This window comes from Styela clava, chromosome 15, assembly GCF_964204865.1.
Source record: "Styela clava chromosome 15, kaStyClav1.hap1.2, whole genome shotgun sequence".
In the NCBI taxonomy this organism is placed as follows: Eukaryota; Metazoa; Chordata; class Ascidiacea; order Stolidobranchia; family Styelidae; genus Styela; species Styela clava.
In genome coordinates, this window is record NC_135264.1 from 15,261,918 (window position 1) to 15,275,709 (window position 13,792).

General features: G+C 37.1%; 1 protein-coding gene across 2 annotated transcripts; it reads right to left on the bottom strand.

The window, feature by feature from the left end:
* Nucleotides 1-4,648: 4,648 nt before the first annotated feature.
* LOC120334408 (uncharacterized) lies at nucleotides 4,649-12,352 on the bottom strand. 2 transcript variants are annotated; one of them, XM_039401924.2, is made up of 7 exons: nucleotides 12,261-12,352; nucleotides 9,688-9,946; nucleotides 9,213-9,252; nucleotides 9,004-9,050; nucleotides 8,019-8,042; nucleotides 7,055-7,139; nucleotides 4,649-6,692 (listed from the first exon to the last, which is right to left on the bottom strand). In XM_039401924.2, the coding sequence occupies exons 2-7, from the start codon at nucleotides 9,906-9,908 to the stop codon at nucleotides 6,573-6,575; spliced, it is 537 nt and encodes a 178-aa protein (XP_039257858.2). In that variant the 5' UTR covers nucleotides 9,909-9,946; nucleotides 12,261-12,352; the 3' UTR covers nucleotides 4,649-6,572. The 2 variants fall into 2 exon arrangements, with proteins under 2 accessions (XP_039257858.2, XP_039257859.2); XM_039401925.2 differs by lacking the exon at nucleotides 8,019-8,042.
* Between the last annotated feature and the right edge of the window lie 1,440 nt (nucleotides 12,353-13,792).

Consider the following 13,792-nt stretch of genomic DNA (forward strand, 5'->3'; position numbering starts at 1 on the left):
GGGACTCCCGTAGTATGTGTACCAGATTAGTGTTAGCCTATAATTTTATTCCAATTTTTCTGATTTTAGTTCTATTACGAGTTCGGATACTGTCTGTGTTAACCAAGTGAATATACCTCCTACTCATAGGCTCCCGTCCCGTTATACAACTTAATGTAAAGTACGCAAACGAAATTAGTTACTCCCATATTGGTACACATACTTGGAGCGCCATATGAAACGAATTTCAAGTGCATTACTAGTGTTGGCTACAAGTCCCTTGACTGCAACTCAAGTCGATCCACGGGTCGTAAGAGTCTCGAGTCAGAAATCGAGTCACCGGCTACTCGAGTCCGAATTCAATAACTTGATTCTTAGAAAATAGTGACTTGATTCGAGTCAATGTCTCGAATTCCCCAACACTGGCATATAGTTAAAAGAAAACTATGAATATCTGCAAATGTATTCAATAGAAAACACAAGCTAAGTAGTAAGAGTATATTGTCGATAAGAAGGTGTACATCGGGGGTTCCCAACCTTTTATGACTCGTGGCCCCTTCCGGAGGCCCTTAGCACTCATGGGTCCTGTTTACCATTCCAGTAGTATTAAGTGTGATATTATGGTTAGTTGACTTCGAATTTCATTATGTCCAAACAACTCATGCTCAACAAAGTAAAAACATAATCTTATCAAGCAGTGTAAATATGAAGAACAGGGACTTTTATTGTGAAGGGAAATGTAAAATCAGTTCAGAGCCAAGCACCGTTGCTCCCCTAACCGCTCTATTTCCCCCTCTGTGAGCCACGGTCCCCCGGTTGAAAACAACTGTTGTTTTAATTTACAAATATATATATATAAAAAAATCTTGAAATTTTGAGTTTGCTGCTAAATTTGATTTATATTCCTTTGTTTGAAGTGTATCTATATTTGATTAGACCATTTTTTGTATTTTTTTGCCTCTGGTTGAATTGGATTTGGAAACAGAAGCGAGCGAGTGAGTCTCATTAAAGTAAGATTGCTTTATGCCATCCAGGCCTTTTTAGCCGAGAGACATTTATTTCTAGTGGTAACAGTTTTGCCAGCTAAACACTTTGACACTTTGCAATTCTGAGTTAGTACCAGTTGAAATTTACTTTGGCAGATAAAAATTCCCTCTACCAAAATTGTTTGAAACATTGACTGCCAATCATTGTTACTGTTACCCAAATCACGGAGAAATTAGAAAATCGCCGAACGCTCCATTTTCATTGTGCTATTATAATTAGGGGCCTAGGGGCTTGCCAACACTTCGAATAAGCGGATATCAGTATTTTCAAAGAAAAATTGGTACTCCAGAAGTATGTGAACCAAGATGAACGTAGTAAGTTTACCACGTCGTTCCGGTGTACGCCATCTGGGTTCACATACTTCGGGAATACCAATTTTTCTTTGAAAATACTGATATCCGCTTATTAAGAAAGCTCATTATATTTTCGACTCATTATCAAAACCTAGTGGCAAAAGGTGGAGATGTTGATAATGCTGCTCTCTAGTGACATGTAACGGTAATGTGCAAATAAAATCGTTTTGGATTAGACAATCTTAGGATATTATCTAAATTTTGAATCCTATGAAGTCGAAATAAACTCATATTTATTGACTTACAAATCAATAATCCAACTATTTCGACTAGGAAAATTTCTATAATATTTGCTGTCTGTTTTTCTTCTGGATGTGATTGAACCCGCAGTCAGATGTCTAAGTAGAATTTCTGTTTAACAGAGCCGGGGCCGGTTTCGTGGTGTAATGGAATGATTACATTAAATGTTCATGAAATAAAAACGGTTCGACGAAAATAAGATTATATAGGAAGACGGTAAAGTGCATACAAATTTGAACAAATATCCAAGATTAATATTTCCAAGCAGAATTAAAAGTAATGACATGCTGAAGCTAATAATTTGTATCGTGTGCAATATTTTTAGAATGAAAAACTATGAAGATATTGAATATTCCATCTTTTCTTTTTCTGATTTATTGGTCGAAATGTATTGACGGTTATGCAAGATATAAATTTCAATTTCTCGCTAATTGCCTGATTCCAGGAAGGTAGCCAGGAATGTCACAATAGGGCAAGTGACCTACTCCAAAATTCCAGACCTAAATCCTTGGTACACACACGAAGTCGGTCACAGCTGATACACTAAAGCGGGCTTTTTATTAAACCCAAACTTGAAACTATAGTTTCTAGCTCTTTTTTTGAGGGGGGGGGGGGTCGAAATCCTTACGCGCATTCGAAAAATATACATAGTGAATAATATCACGTTTCTTTCTATATAGACGCCGTTTGATTGGTTTCTGTTTATTCATAAAAAAAATGTCCAAATGTTTTATCGAGCACCAAGATGGCGCACAACCTGAACCCGAACCTGGTACCTATATTATGTTCAGGTTGTGCGCCATCTTTGTGCACATACTTCGGGAGCACCGAATAAAGAACTGCTGGAGCAAATCCTTTCTAGTGCGAAGTATGATTAGACACGTTTCGCTCTGGCATGAATACATTTTGTTTATTACATTTCGTTCTTTGTTATTAAATTATTATATTTCCCCGATGTGCTTATTTTTGGTTTCATATCGATGGCAGCCCTGCTTATAATACATGATTATACATAGTTCGAATTGATTAAATTCAATACCTCACGCCTATAATTAGCGAGGGGGCTCTGGAAGTGCGGAGCCCACTGCGACCGCACAGGTCTAATTAACTTTATATTTCGTTCTTTATTCATAATATGTGGAAAATGTGTTCAAATTTAAAAAACCGAAGGATTTCTAACCTAAATATCAAAACGAAAAATCTGTTTGGCATCGGAATTTAATTCACGAATAAAAGGTTGCGATGGCCCAACTCGAAACTAATTAATCAATTTAGTAAGATACCGCCTTTCCATTTTTTCATCTTCAATTTTGGATTTGTTTGTAAACAAACTAGGTTGCCTGGTACTCGACGCAGAGTTTTATAGTTGTTGAATTCAAATGATCTTTAGAGCATTTTTTAGCTCATATAGTTTAGGTAGGTGGATAAAGAGACTTTCTTCGAGGATCATCTTCAAGTGTTGGTGAGTACGAGTAATTATTTCCATTCTAGTTTTGTAATTTTGCATTCGATAGTAAAGGTAGCACGATATCAATCTAACACAATGAAGGAATTGATAAAATTAGTTATCAAGTCTACGCTTCCAAAAACAAATAACTAGCTAACTAATCCCATACCCGAAATGGACTGGTCGAGACGAGAGGCTGTGGTTAGCCATATGATTAATGGGGCATATGATTAATGGGCTTATGGGCTTTTACTCTCTCACGGGATAAATATGTAAATCATAACTATCCTATCCTAGTTAGTCGCTTGAGCCGCCATACTCGAAATGAGCATTTATTTGAAATGTTTGAAGCGTTTATTTTAACTATCAGTTTTAACATGCATGCAGTTTAAACACCAACCTAAAATGCATGATTGTTCTTTTCTTGTCATTGTTGTAAAGTGCTTGTCTGAGAAAGTTTGATTTTGGTCAGACGGAACGTTACAGAAATACAGTTGTGTTAGTGTGCAGCAGGACTCTTGAAGTGCGTTAATTTTAATTAGAAAATTCGTGGAAAATTCAACTATGATTTAAAAATTCACAAACTCTTTTTGATGACAATTTAACATTTCATTCAATTGTGTTCATAAATTTGTTTCTCTAAATTATTTTTGAAACCCTTTAAAATGTGGAAAACTATCTGTGTTGAAAACCCTGTTCAACTTCGCTTTAATTGATCGAGGTGCTGCCGAGCCTATTAGGTTTGTGAGTACTCCCATGGCGTATGTACCAGGTTAGGGTTAGGGCATAATTTTATTCCGATTTTTCCTATTTTAGTTCTATTTCGAGTTCGGGAACTGTCTGTGTTAGAGAAGTGAATATACCCCCTCGCCCATAGGTTTCAGTCCCTTTACACAACTTATTGTAAAGTAGGCTAACAAAACTAGTTACCTTCATATTGGTACACATACTTCTGGATCGCCAGCGAGTACCGTTCTTTTCTTTTTGGTTGTGTATGCAGACTACTAGGTTATTTCCACCGTGAAACCGTGCTTCGCATGTTTATTTAACATAGGCTTTTTAGCAGTTACAGGCACAAAAATTTTGGTTATTGTTTTCACGACATGAATTGTTCGCTCCGCACAAGCTAGCTGTTGCTATTGCAACGTCATAGGCATAGATAAAAAAAATGGACTCAGGTATAGACAATTCATTACTCGCACGTACGAGATTAACTTAATTAAAAACTTGGTTCCATTACATTTGAACCCACGTACATTTGAACCCACGACAATTGCACCAGCATACTATTGCACCTATGGAAATTTTTGGGTTTTACGGATATTTGAACCCATACTAACCCTAACCCATGGGTTTCATCACCTGCATATAGATTGAAGCCGCGGATATAAACATGGGTTCAAATGTACGTGTGTTCAAATGTACGGTAACCTAAAAACTCGTTTCGCGGGCCCCACAATTTTCCCTTGTGGGACGGAATTTGCTCTGCGGTCCGTAGATTGCATACCCTGCTTTACACCGTTATATATAGCGGTAGAATATCAACTCGGTAACACTTTATTTATAATATTTTTTTATTTATTACTAGTCTACAATCAAGCGCATATTTACAATAGAAAATTATTCAAACAAATGAAAAAATAGTAAAATCAACTTGACACTACGATATTAATCAATTCATCGAATATTTTTACATCTCAATAAAAAAAATTGAGGACCAGAAAACAATATATACACATTTGCCCATATAAAACGGGCGATTAAATGTTGCAATTTGCAACAACATGCTTCTAACCACAGTCCCTGTGGTTAAGGTTGGGAATAAAAAATTAAACAAAAGTATGCTCTAATAGTTGCAAAAGTAGCTAACAGTAAATAAAATTTATATTTATTAATTCACTTCTATATATGTATTATCACAAGCATTAAGTACTATTATACAGCGAACCTAATCGTTTTCAGCTGTTTGGAAATTTCAATTAATTAGTGCTATGTATTATTAACTAATTGCATGATTACATACAGTAATAAACTATAAAAATATGAACGAAAAAAAAGGTGGAAAAAAAAGTGGAAAGATTACTATATACAGTGGTACCAATATATTGCCTTGTTATCGATATCAATATAATTATAAGAGCTATAAAAATCGTCTTGAAGTGTTTCCGGAATTAACTAGGTTTTTGAAAAACACTATAGGTCATTAGGTGATTTACTCGATATTAGAAAATCGGTAATTATCTGATATCGGAATACCGATGTCAGCCGATGTTGACTATTATAGGCCATATGCATAGGGGGATATGAGATATATATTTTAACTTGTGGGGAATGTGTTCAAAATTATAAAACTTTTAATCTATAATACAAAAAATTGGGGCAATTTATTCTGATTCGACACTAAAACCTCTATACGAAAATCCCGTTTGACATTGGAATTTATTCGGCAAAGAGAGACGTCTATTGAAGGTTAAGAAAAGTTGTTTGGTTTCAAGGCAGGGAATTAGATTTGTTAGTTCTTATGGCAGTTCCTATGGAGGCCGGCACAGTTTTCAATCGTTTTGATTCGCAACTTCTTGAAAGTCCCATTCCCAATTTGCTCTGTATAATTGAGGGTGGAGGGAGTAACATTGGCGGATAATAAGGCTTAACATTAAACGTTAAACACTCAAGCGATTCTCATCCTGTTGGTCGCGACCGCCAAAGAAGTGGGTCCCAGGCAATTCAAAAGGTACGGCTGGCAAAATTGTATTTTTATTCTTGTTCTACGGTTAAAAAAACAAAATAAATTTTGTGACATATATCTTCCAGACGGAGATAAGAGGCCATTTTGTCTTTTATTAGGGATTAAGGAGAACTGTGGTTCTCAATCAGTGGACGTAGAAAAATTATTGAGGGGGTGCAAATATAATTTAAAATAAAAATATTTGTTAGATTGCCCGGTTTATTCTGCATATTAATAAATATGTCAAGTCGGGCGTGAGACTTAACAAATTCTGAACAAAAATGTCCACAGCTTAAAAAGTTTGAGAACTACTGTAATATAGTGTCATTTGAATTCTTTTACAAAATGACATTTTTTTTTAATTTTTTTTTTATATTTTTTTTTCGTTTTTTTTATTTTTTTTTTTTTGAAGAATTACTTTATTAACAGATTTGGTAGAAAACGTATGTTAATAAGGTTTTATTTATAAATCTATGCCATGGACAAGGGAGAAACGCAGGCTACTGTTATTAATTCAATGTGATATTATTTAGTGAAAAATGCGTTTGAAAATATGATGATTCGACATTACCAAAGTTTATTAAGAAATACTTTGACATAGCTAAGTTGGGCATGGCTAAAGTCTTTGGAAAATTAACTTGAGCATAGATGAAGTTTTAAAAAAAAACTTTATTGTCTTGCAGGTGAACTGGCAGTAAACATTGGGCATAGACTCTAGTAAAATACTTTGCTTCTAGTTTCGGGAAAGCTTCAATCCTTGTCAATGACTTCTTATTTTGGTCTAATTGCGTGTAATTCTTGGTCCGTTTGAACATCTGGGGCAACTTTCTTCTAATGAAGAAGACGTGATTCCTCGTCGACAACGTAGACAGACATTCGATGCGGTACTGAAACAACGAGCCTGTAAAATAAAAATTATAATTTGTTAATCGATTATTTAGTTGAGTGGCGTGAAGCCTTTAATACAGGAGAGGCAGACACAAATAACTGGGTGAAACCCCGGACCGCAGGTCGGTTACGAGTTCTTCCGCGATCACATTCACGCATCTGAAACAAATTCCTGACTCATTAATCCCATACCCGACACGGACTGGTAACCAGACGAGAAGAGGAGGTTCGCCATATGATTAAGTTCTTTTTAGACTTTTTTCTTTTGAAATAAATATGTAAATCCTATCCTAGCTCGGAGTTTTGAAGTCAAAAAATTATCAATCCGGTATCTATTGTGAATTTTTCCTCAATTCAGGTATGAATGTAACTTACCACAGCTGGATGTTGACCACATCCTACGCAGATCCCGCAGTTAGGTGGAACGTTTTCGTGTCTGCCGCATCTTCCACAGTGCCGGCTACAAATGAACTGCAGATTAGTCAAATAGAAAGAATGGAACAGAACTGGAGGTCAGGATAGCCGCAAATTTAATAGAACCCAAATCTTATGTGTCTCAGCTCAGGTGTGAAACACTGACAAATGAAATATATTCGACAGCTTATGTTCTTCGAATTCAAATGAAAGACGAAAGTCTACGCTGAAGAGCCAAGTAATTCACATTTCCAATTGATTATTCCAATAATTGTTGCTACTTCAGCGTGACGTTTACCACGTTAGCGCTAAAGTAGCACCGAGTTATTTCTTATAGCTTTCGGTACCCCCGAAGTATGTGAACCAAGATGGAGGACAACGGAATGTAGTATGTGTACCAGGTTAGGGCTAGGCAATATTTAAGGTACGAATACTACAGGAGTCACTTGGCTAGTCCCCGAACTCGTAATAGAACTTAAATAGGGAAAATTGGAATAAAAGTATGGCAACACCTTAACCTGGTACACATACTACGTTACCGTGTACGCTATCTTTGTTCACATACTTCGGGAAGACCTCGCTTTTTTACAGTATTTCTGCAATCGCTCCTTTTTGCTGTTTGCTGAAGACATCGTTACTCAATAGTACCACTATTACAACGCCGACAAAGATCTTACCAATTCCAAATAATCTTAACTATACATGAATCTTTGCATTTACATTTATACATGAATTTGCTTAAACAAATTGGTAAAGTCACTCGACTAAAATAAGTATGAAAGGTGGTTGCTTCGAATAACAATCATACTTTAATTAATTTGTTTACTTGACCATTAACCAAGTAACCCCTTCGAGACTCGGGTGCTTTTCTCCCGGGTCCTAACAATTACACGCCACTAAGAGTCAATAGAGAGCAAGAACTCACCGGCCTGTTGTCAATCGGGTTGGCCTGAAACAGAAATAGGATAGGATAGAATTTACATATTTATCCCGGGGGAGAGGAAAGGCGATAAGACGGCTTATCCATATGGCGAACCACGGCCTCTCGTCCGGTTAGCATTCCAAGTCGGGTATGGGATTAGTTTTACTGTATTGTTTGTTTTTCGGAAGCATGGACTTGGTGGTGGAGAAAGCCGTAACCGACCAGCGGTTACGTGAACCACCCAACGACGGCGAGAAGTCCAGCAATCCTCTCGCACATAACCATCCCTGCATGGGATTCGAACCTGCGAACCCACGCAGAGTAATTAGAGGTGCGGTGGCGAGCGTATTCCTAACGCTTAGCCCGTTGAGCCACACCGCCGCGCCATGATATTAATTAGACGTTTCACTAAGTTAGATATGCCTCACATAGACAATTAGAAATGTGAGGTTTCGAAGTGACGCCTGGAGGGACCCCCACTACACCCGGGGTAGGCAAATGTAATTAGGTAAGCGATGCCGAACCAGAAAGACTTCAACCATACGATTTGCATATTTATCCCGGGTGAGAGGAAAGCCATACGACGACTTAATCATATGGCGAACCGCGGCCTCTCGTCCGGTTACCAGTCCACGTCGGGTGGGGATCAGTTAGCCAGTAAAAATTTTTCGGAAGCATGGACTTGATGGTGGAGGAAGCTGTAACAGACCAGCGGTTACGTGAACCACCCCTACGGCGCGAGTAGTCCAACTATCCTCTCGCACATAACCATCACCGCATGGTATTCGAACCTGCAAACCCGCGCAGGGTAATCAGAGGCGGGGTGGCGAGCGTATTCCTAACGCTTAGCACGATGTGCCACACCGCCGAGCCAATCATTCCAAATAAAAAGTAACATTTTACATATCACCAGATATTAATGGCTGCCTTTATAGAGGTGCCCTGTTAGAGTGAAAAACAGGAATGAGTGTTATTATAAAAATTTTACCTTTGGAATGGTACGGCTTTCGTAGATACCAGTGGGGGTCCGTAGATCTGTAATACAAAACTGGTTAAATCAACTGGAATTAATCAGTTATAAAACTATAGATGATATGAATAATTAACGCAATATATTAAAGTGGACTTTGAGTGCGATTTTCATGCGGACCATAAATTTAGGTAAAGTAAGATCGACTAAAAAGTAAATATGCTCACATCTAGTTCTTCTATAGCAGGCTCTTCTTGATCTTCGATGCTAAAATAGGTAAACACCCAACTTAGATAAATTCGCTGCACTTGAAGAGTTGTTAAAATTAAATTTTTAGTCTTTTAAGTGAAAGGTTGAATTATTGTGTTTTTGTGGTACTAACTACTTGAGGTCAAACGCATTCACTCAGAAGCAAAAAAATATATACTCTTAGCAAATTCAGTTAGTGTGCATCAAGACTTTCCAATCAACGAGCCATGTCTATTCTTGCTATCTTTTCACTTTTAATGGCTATGTCATATGCGCAATATCCTTTGTCTCTGAGTGAGTGGTCCCAGTGGCTCTCGTCACTTAAGTGACCGATTGTTATCTCGCTCAGAGATCAATATCCTTTACAAAAAATGCACTTGACCTTCCTATTATGAAGTATTTTTAAAAAGGTATTAACATTTCTAAAATATTAAAAAGAATATGTACACTTACCTAAACTCTTTGCATATTCTTGTCTTTCTCTCAGGAATGAGGCCTTCCAATAGAAGGAAACGTTTCTTCCTGCTAAACTCTTTCCATTTCCCATTTGACTCCATTTTTAGTCCAACAAGGTCCGACCTCACTATAGCTCTGCCTTCCTTGTCTCGGATCATTGCCGAAAGAGCGATATGTTTCATTGCATTTCTATTATTTCTTCCGGATAAGACCTCCATAAGAATTTTTTAGGAAATCTATCTTACCTCCAAGTATTCTGAATGAAATGAGTATATTGATTGTCATATGCACAAACAAGCGTATTGGAAATCTTGAACACGTCATATTTGAGTTTTAAAAATATGACGTAATAATAAAAAGTGACGTCATAAACAGCGACGCTATTATATCGTTTTAGAACGCGAGTCCAAATATTCCTTTTATTGTCTGAATTTATAAGCTTAAATATTATTACGTAAGCAAGTCTAATACAGGCAAAGCAGAATTATCTTGAAAGGGTTGATGGTTTGATTATATTGACAAACCTAATAGGTATTTGGTTTATAGTTAAACAATATACAAATACTGTATAAACTTGCATATTTGGATGGGAACGTACGGAACTACTTAAATTCACTGCCTATATAAACAAGTTCGGCGTTTGGCGGACCGTAACTAATCTGTACAACAAGTAAAACTATATTTCAACTCAAGAAATTCTCAAAAAAAATGTGATACTCCCGTAGCACGTGAACCAAGATGGCGAACTCCGGAACGTAGTATGTGTATCAGGATCGAATTAGGAATTAATAGGAATTAATTTTATTCAAATTTTTCTTATTTTAGTTCTATTACGAGTTTGGGGACTAGCCAAGTGACTTCCGTAGTTTTTGTACCTGAAATTATGGCATAACCCTAACCTGGTACACATACTACGTTCCGGTGTACGCCATCTTGGTTTACATACTTCAGGCGAACGTCTGAAAAAATGTTTTGTGTACGACGGACATAAGCCGCTATCACCATAAGTTGCGCTATAGAGCCACATTTTACTCGCAGTATTTTTGTGAATCCACTACCCGGTAGTTTCCCTAAACGAACACCGAGAAAACTTATTGAAACACTTTTGTAACCAGTGAAAGGGTTAAGATGATGGCGTCAATTTTTCTTGAAAAATTGTTGAAAAACCAACCAATGTCAATTGACGCTAGAGTCAAATCATTTCAACTGAATTTTACGAAACTGGATTTGTTGAAATAAAAACATTTTTACACATAGACAGCAGACAGATTGGCAATATGCGCATAGCGATCTATGTATGTTTTACTAAAAGTAAAACCTATAAAGCTAACTTATTTTTGTATCACTCATTTTGTAATACAGCGTCCTTCTTCAGATCTATAATCCTTATCACATAGGGCATTAAGTTTATTCATATGAAACAAATAACTGGATAACTCAACGTTTTCTATACCATACCAGAAATGCAATGCTCATTGGGCGGAAGTATCGAAAGATAATTTTCATTTCGATTAATCTGAGCTGGAAGTCGGTGTTTTTATCGACTCGGCCGTACTTACCGTAACCGCTGCTCAGTTGCGGCTTCCTCCACCATCACGTCTGTAACAAATAACTAGCTAACTATTCCCATACCCGACATGAGCTGATAACCGACCGAAAGGCCATGGTTCGCCTTATGATCGAGCCGTCTTATCAGTTTTCGTTTTCGAAGAATTTATTCTCAACTAAAGCTTGTGTTATCTAATTTACTGCTCGCCGCCAAACCGTTTATGAAATTACGATAATACATCATAAAAAAAAGATAAGTGAACGAACGACAGTCGTAGATTTTTATGTACTCCCAAGTATGTGAACCAATATGGCTGACACCGGGACGTAGTATGTGTACCAGGTCAGCGTTAGGCCATAATTTCAGGTATAAATACTACGGGAGTCCCTTGGCTAGTCCCCGAACTCGTAATAGAACTAAAACGCGGAAAATTGGAATCAAATTATGGTCTAACCTGGTACACGTACTACGTTCCGGTGTACGCCATCTCCATTTACATACTTCGGGAGTACCTATTTTTGTTTTATCTACCGCCTTAGCTTAGCTTAAACTTGATCGCCGTACACTCTCACCGCATGTGAATCCAGTTCTCCCGAAAAAACGTAAATTCTCGTAATTCGACTAGTGCCTCATATCAGCCTTTTCTTCTTCTGCACTGTAAGAAAACTCGTACATACTACCTAAATAGCACAGCATCACAAAGCTTGTTCCTCTATTTACATTTTAATTTACATTCACAACTACTTTATTATAAATTTTAAGTGGTACTTATCAGTACTATAAGTTATGCACGATGCAAGCAATAGTATTCTTATACAGATTGAATGTAAAAAACCAGCGAATAGTTCATTTTTTCGAATCACGAGACATTTGCCAACAGATGCGGATGAATAGTTTGAATGGCAATGTGGGACTCGTTATGAATACGCCCCATTTCCACCCATTTCCATCGTAACCACAGCGATGCTCACTCGACCAATTTACGCTTTTTTGTTCACACTGTAAAAAAATCACTACGTACCAAAGCATGTAAAATCAGTGGAGCTTTTTCTTCCATTCACATCTTCAATGCGCAATTATTGTTTTGCATTATAAATTCTAGGTAGCGTAGGTTTTAGCGTCGATTTTACCAGTTTTTATTTGATATGCAAGTATAACGAATTGATTGTAAAAAGCAAGTGAATTGGGCCTATTTTTAACAGTGGGGTCACTGTGGTGACATTCAATATATCAATATTTTGATTCAGAACTGAGAAAGGGTCTGAATACCACCATGTACATTACAAATTACACGCCTCCTATCCGCCTTTGTTTTATTATTACCTAACTACCTGAAAGAATAAAGAACAGTAAAAACGCTGGAATTGCGTAACAACAAACGTTTTCTGATACTGAATGTTTACAAATGCACCAGCCTGCTGCGACACATAATTATTTACGTAGAATACCGCAAAATGGTAACATAATTCCTGTATAATTAGGTGGCCGAACAACAGATCAAATAAAAAAATTAGATTATAAACTGCCACTTTCTCAGAATATCTATGGTAACCGCACCGTTCCCCCGCCAATTTCATCACGTTACGTGCGTGACATGAGAATTATTTCGACGAATAATCTTATACCAGGGATTCAAAAACATTCTATGAAACTTGGATGCTATCGCTGTACCACTCGCGCTCTCATAAATGCAACGAATTGATTGTGAAAAGCCAGTATATTGTTCTCATTTAGTAACAGCATAACGAAATATAAAAGTATTTAGACGAGGTAGTTTATAACGTGACGTGGGTTCAGCGTTAGCTTGTTACATACTTTTCAACTTAGCGATCGCTGAAATATCAATACGCCACAACAAAATTAGCTCATGTCACATTTTTCAAAAATTGACATTTTTGATCTTCTGTCATTATGGACACTGCATCAATGAGGCATAGTTAAAATTGAAATATCCTAACTGAAGAAAACTGGAAAAACTGCAACTGCGATCTTTACAGAATATTATTCGTTTATTTTAGTACTATTTTATTTCATCCTCAGTCAAAAACCATTGAAACGTAGAATGCCAGCAACATTAGCTCATCATTAGCATACGATTATTCTGAATCATTGTATCCTAAACTTTTTTAACGCTTTGCCTAAAAGCTGGGCACATCCTTGAATACAAGTTGCCTCCTAAAAAAGCTATACCTCTTATCACAACTATCGCCCACATACTGCTTCATTGAGTCTGATCAGATAATTGAAGGCAAATTGAATAGCCCCCCAATTTCACTCCTAAATATCCCACTCGCGTTGGTCCAAATCTAAATGATACAAGAAGGGACAAGGCCATTCCTTATTTCTGACCTTTGACCCCAATAGAAACAGTAAAAACTGCAACCTAACAAAATATTCACGAAAGTCTTTGTAACGTTTACAACGCAATGCCGCGAACAACTGACGACTGCTCAGAACAATACAGGGAATTTAACGAATTGCCTTGCGCAAACACGGTGCTACACAAACGAAATTTAAATGAGTATCGTTAATTTAATAAGGGCGACTTGGGCA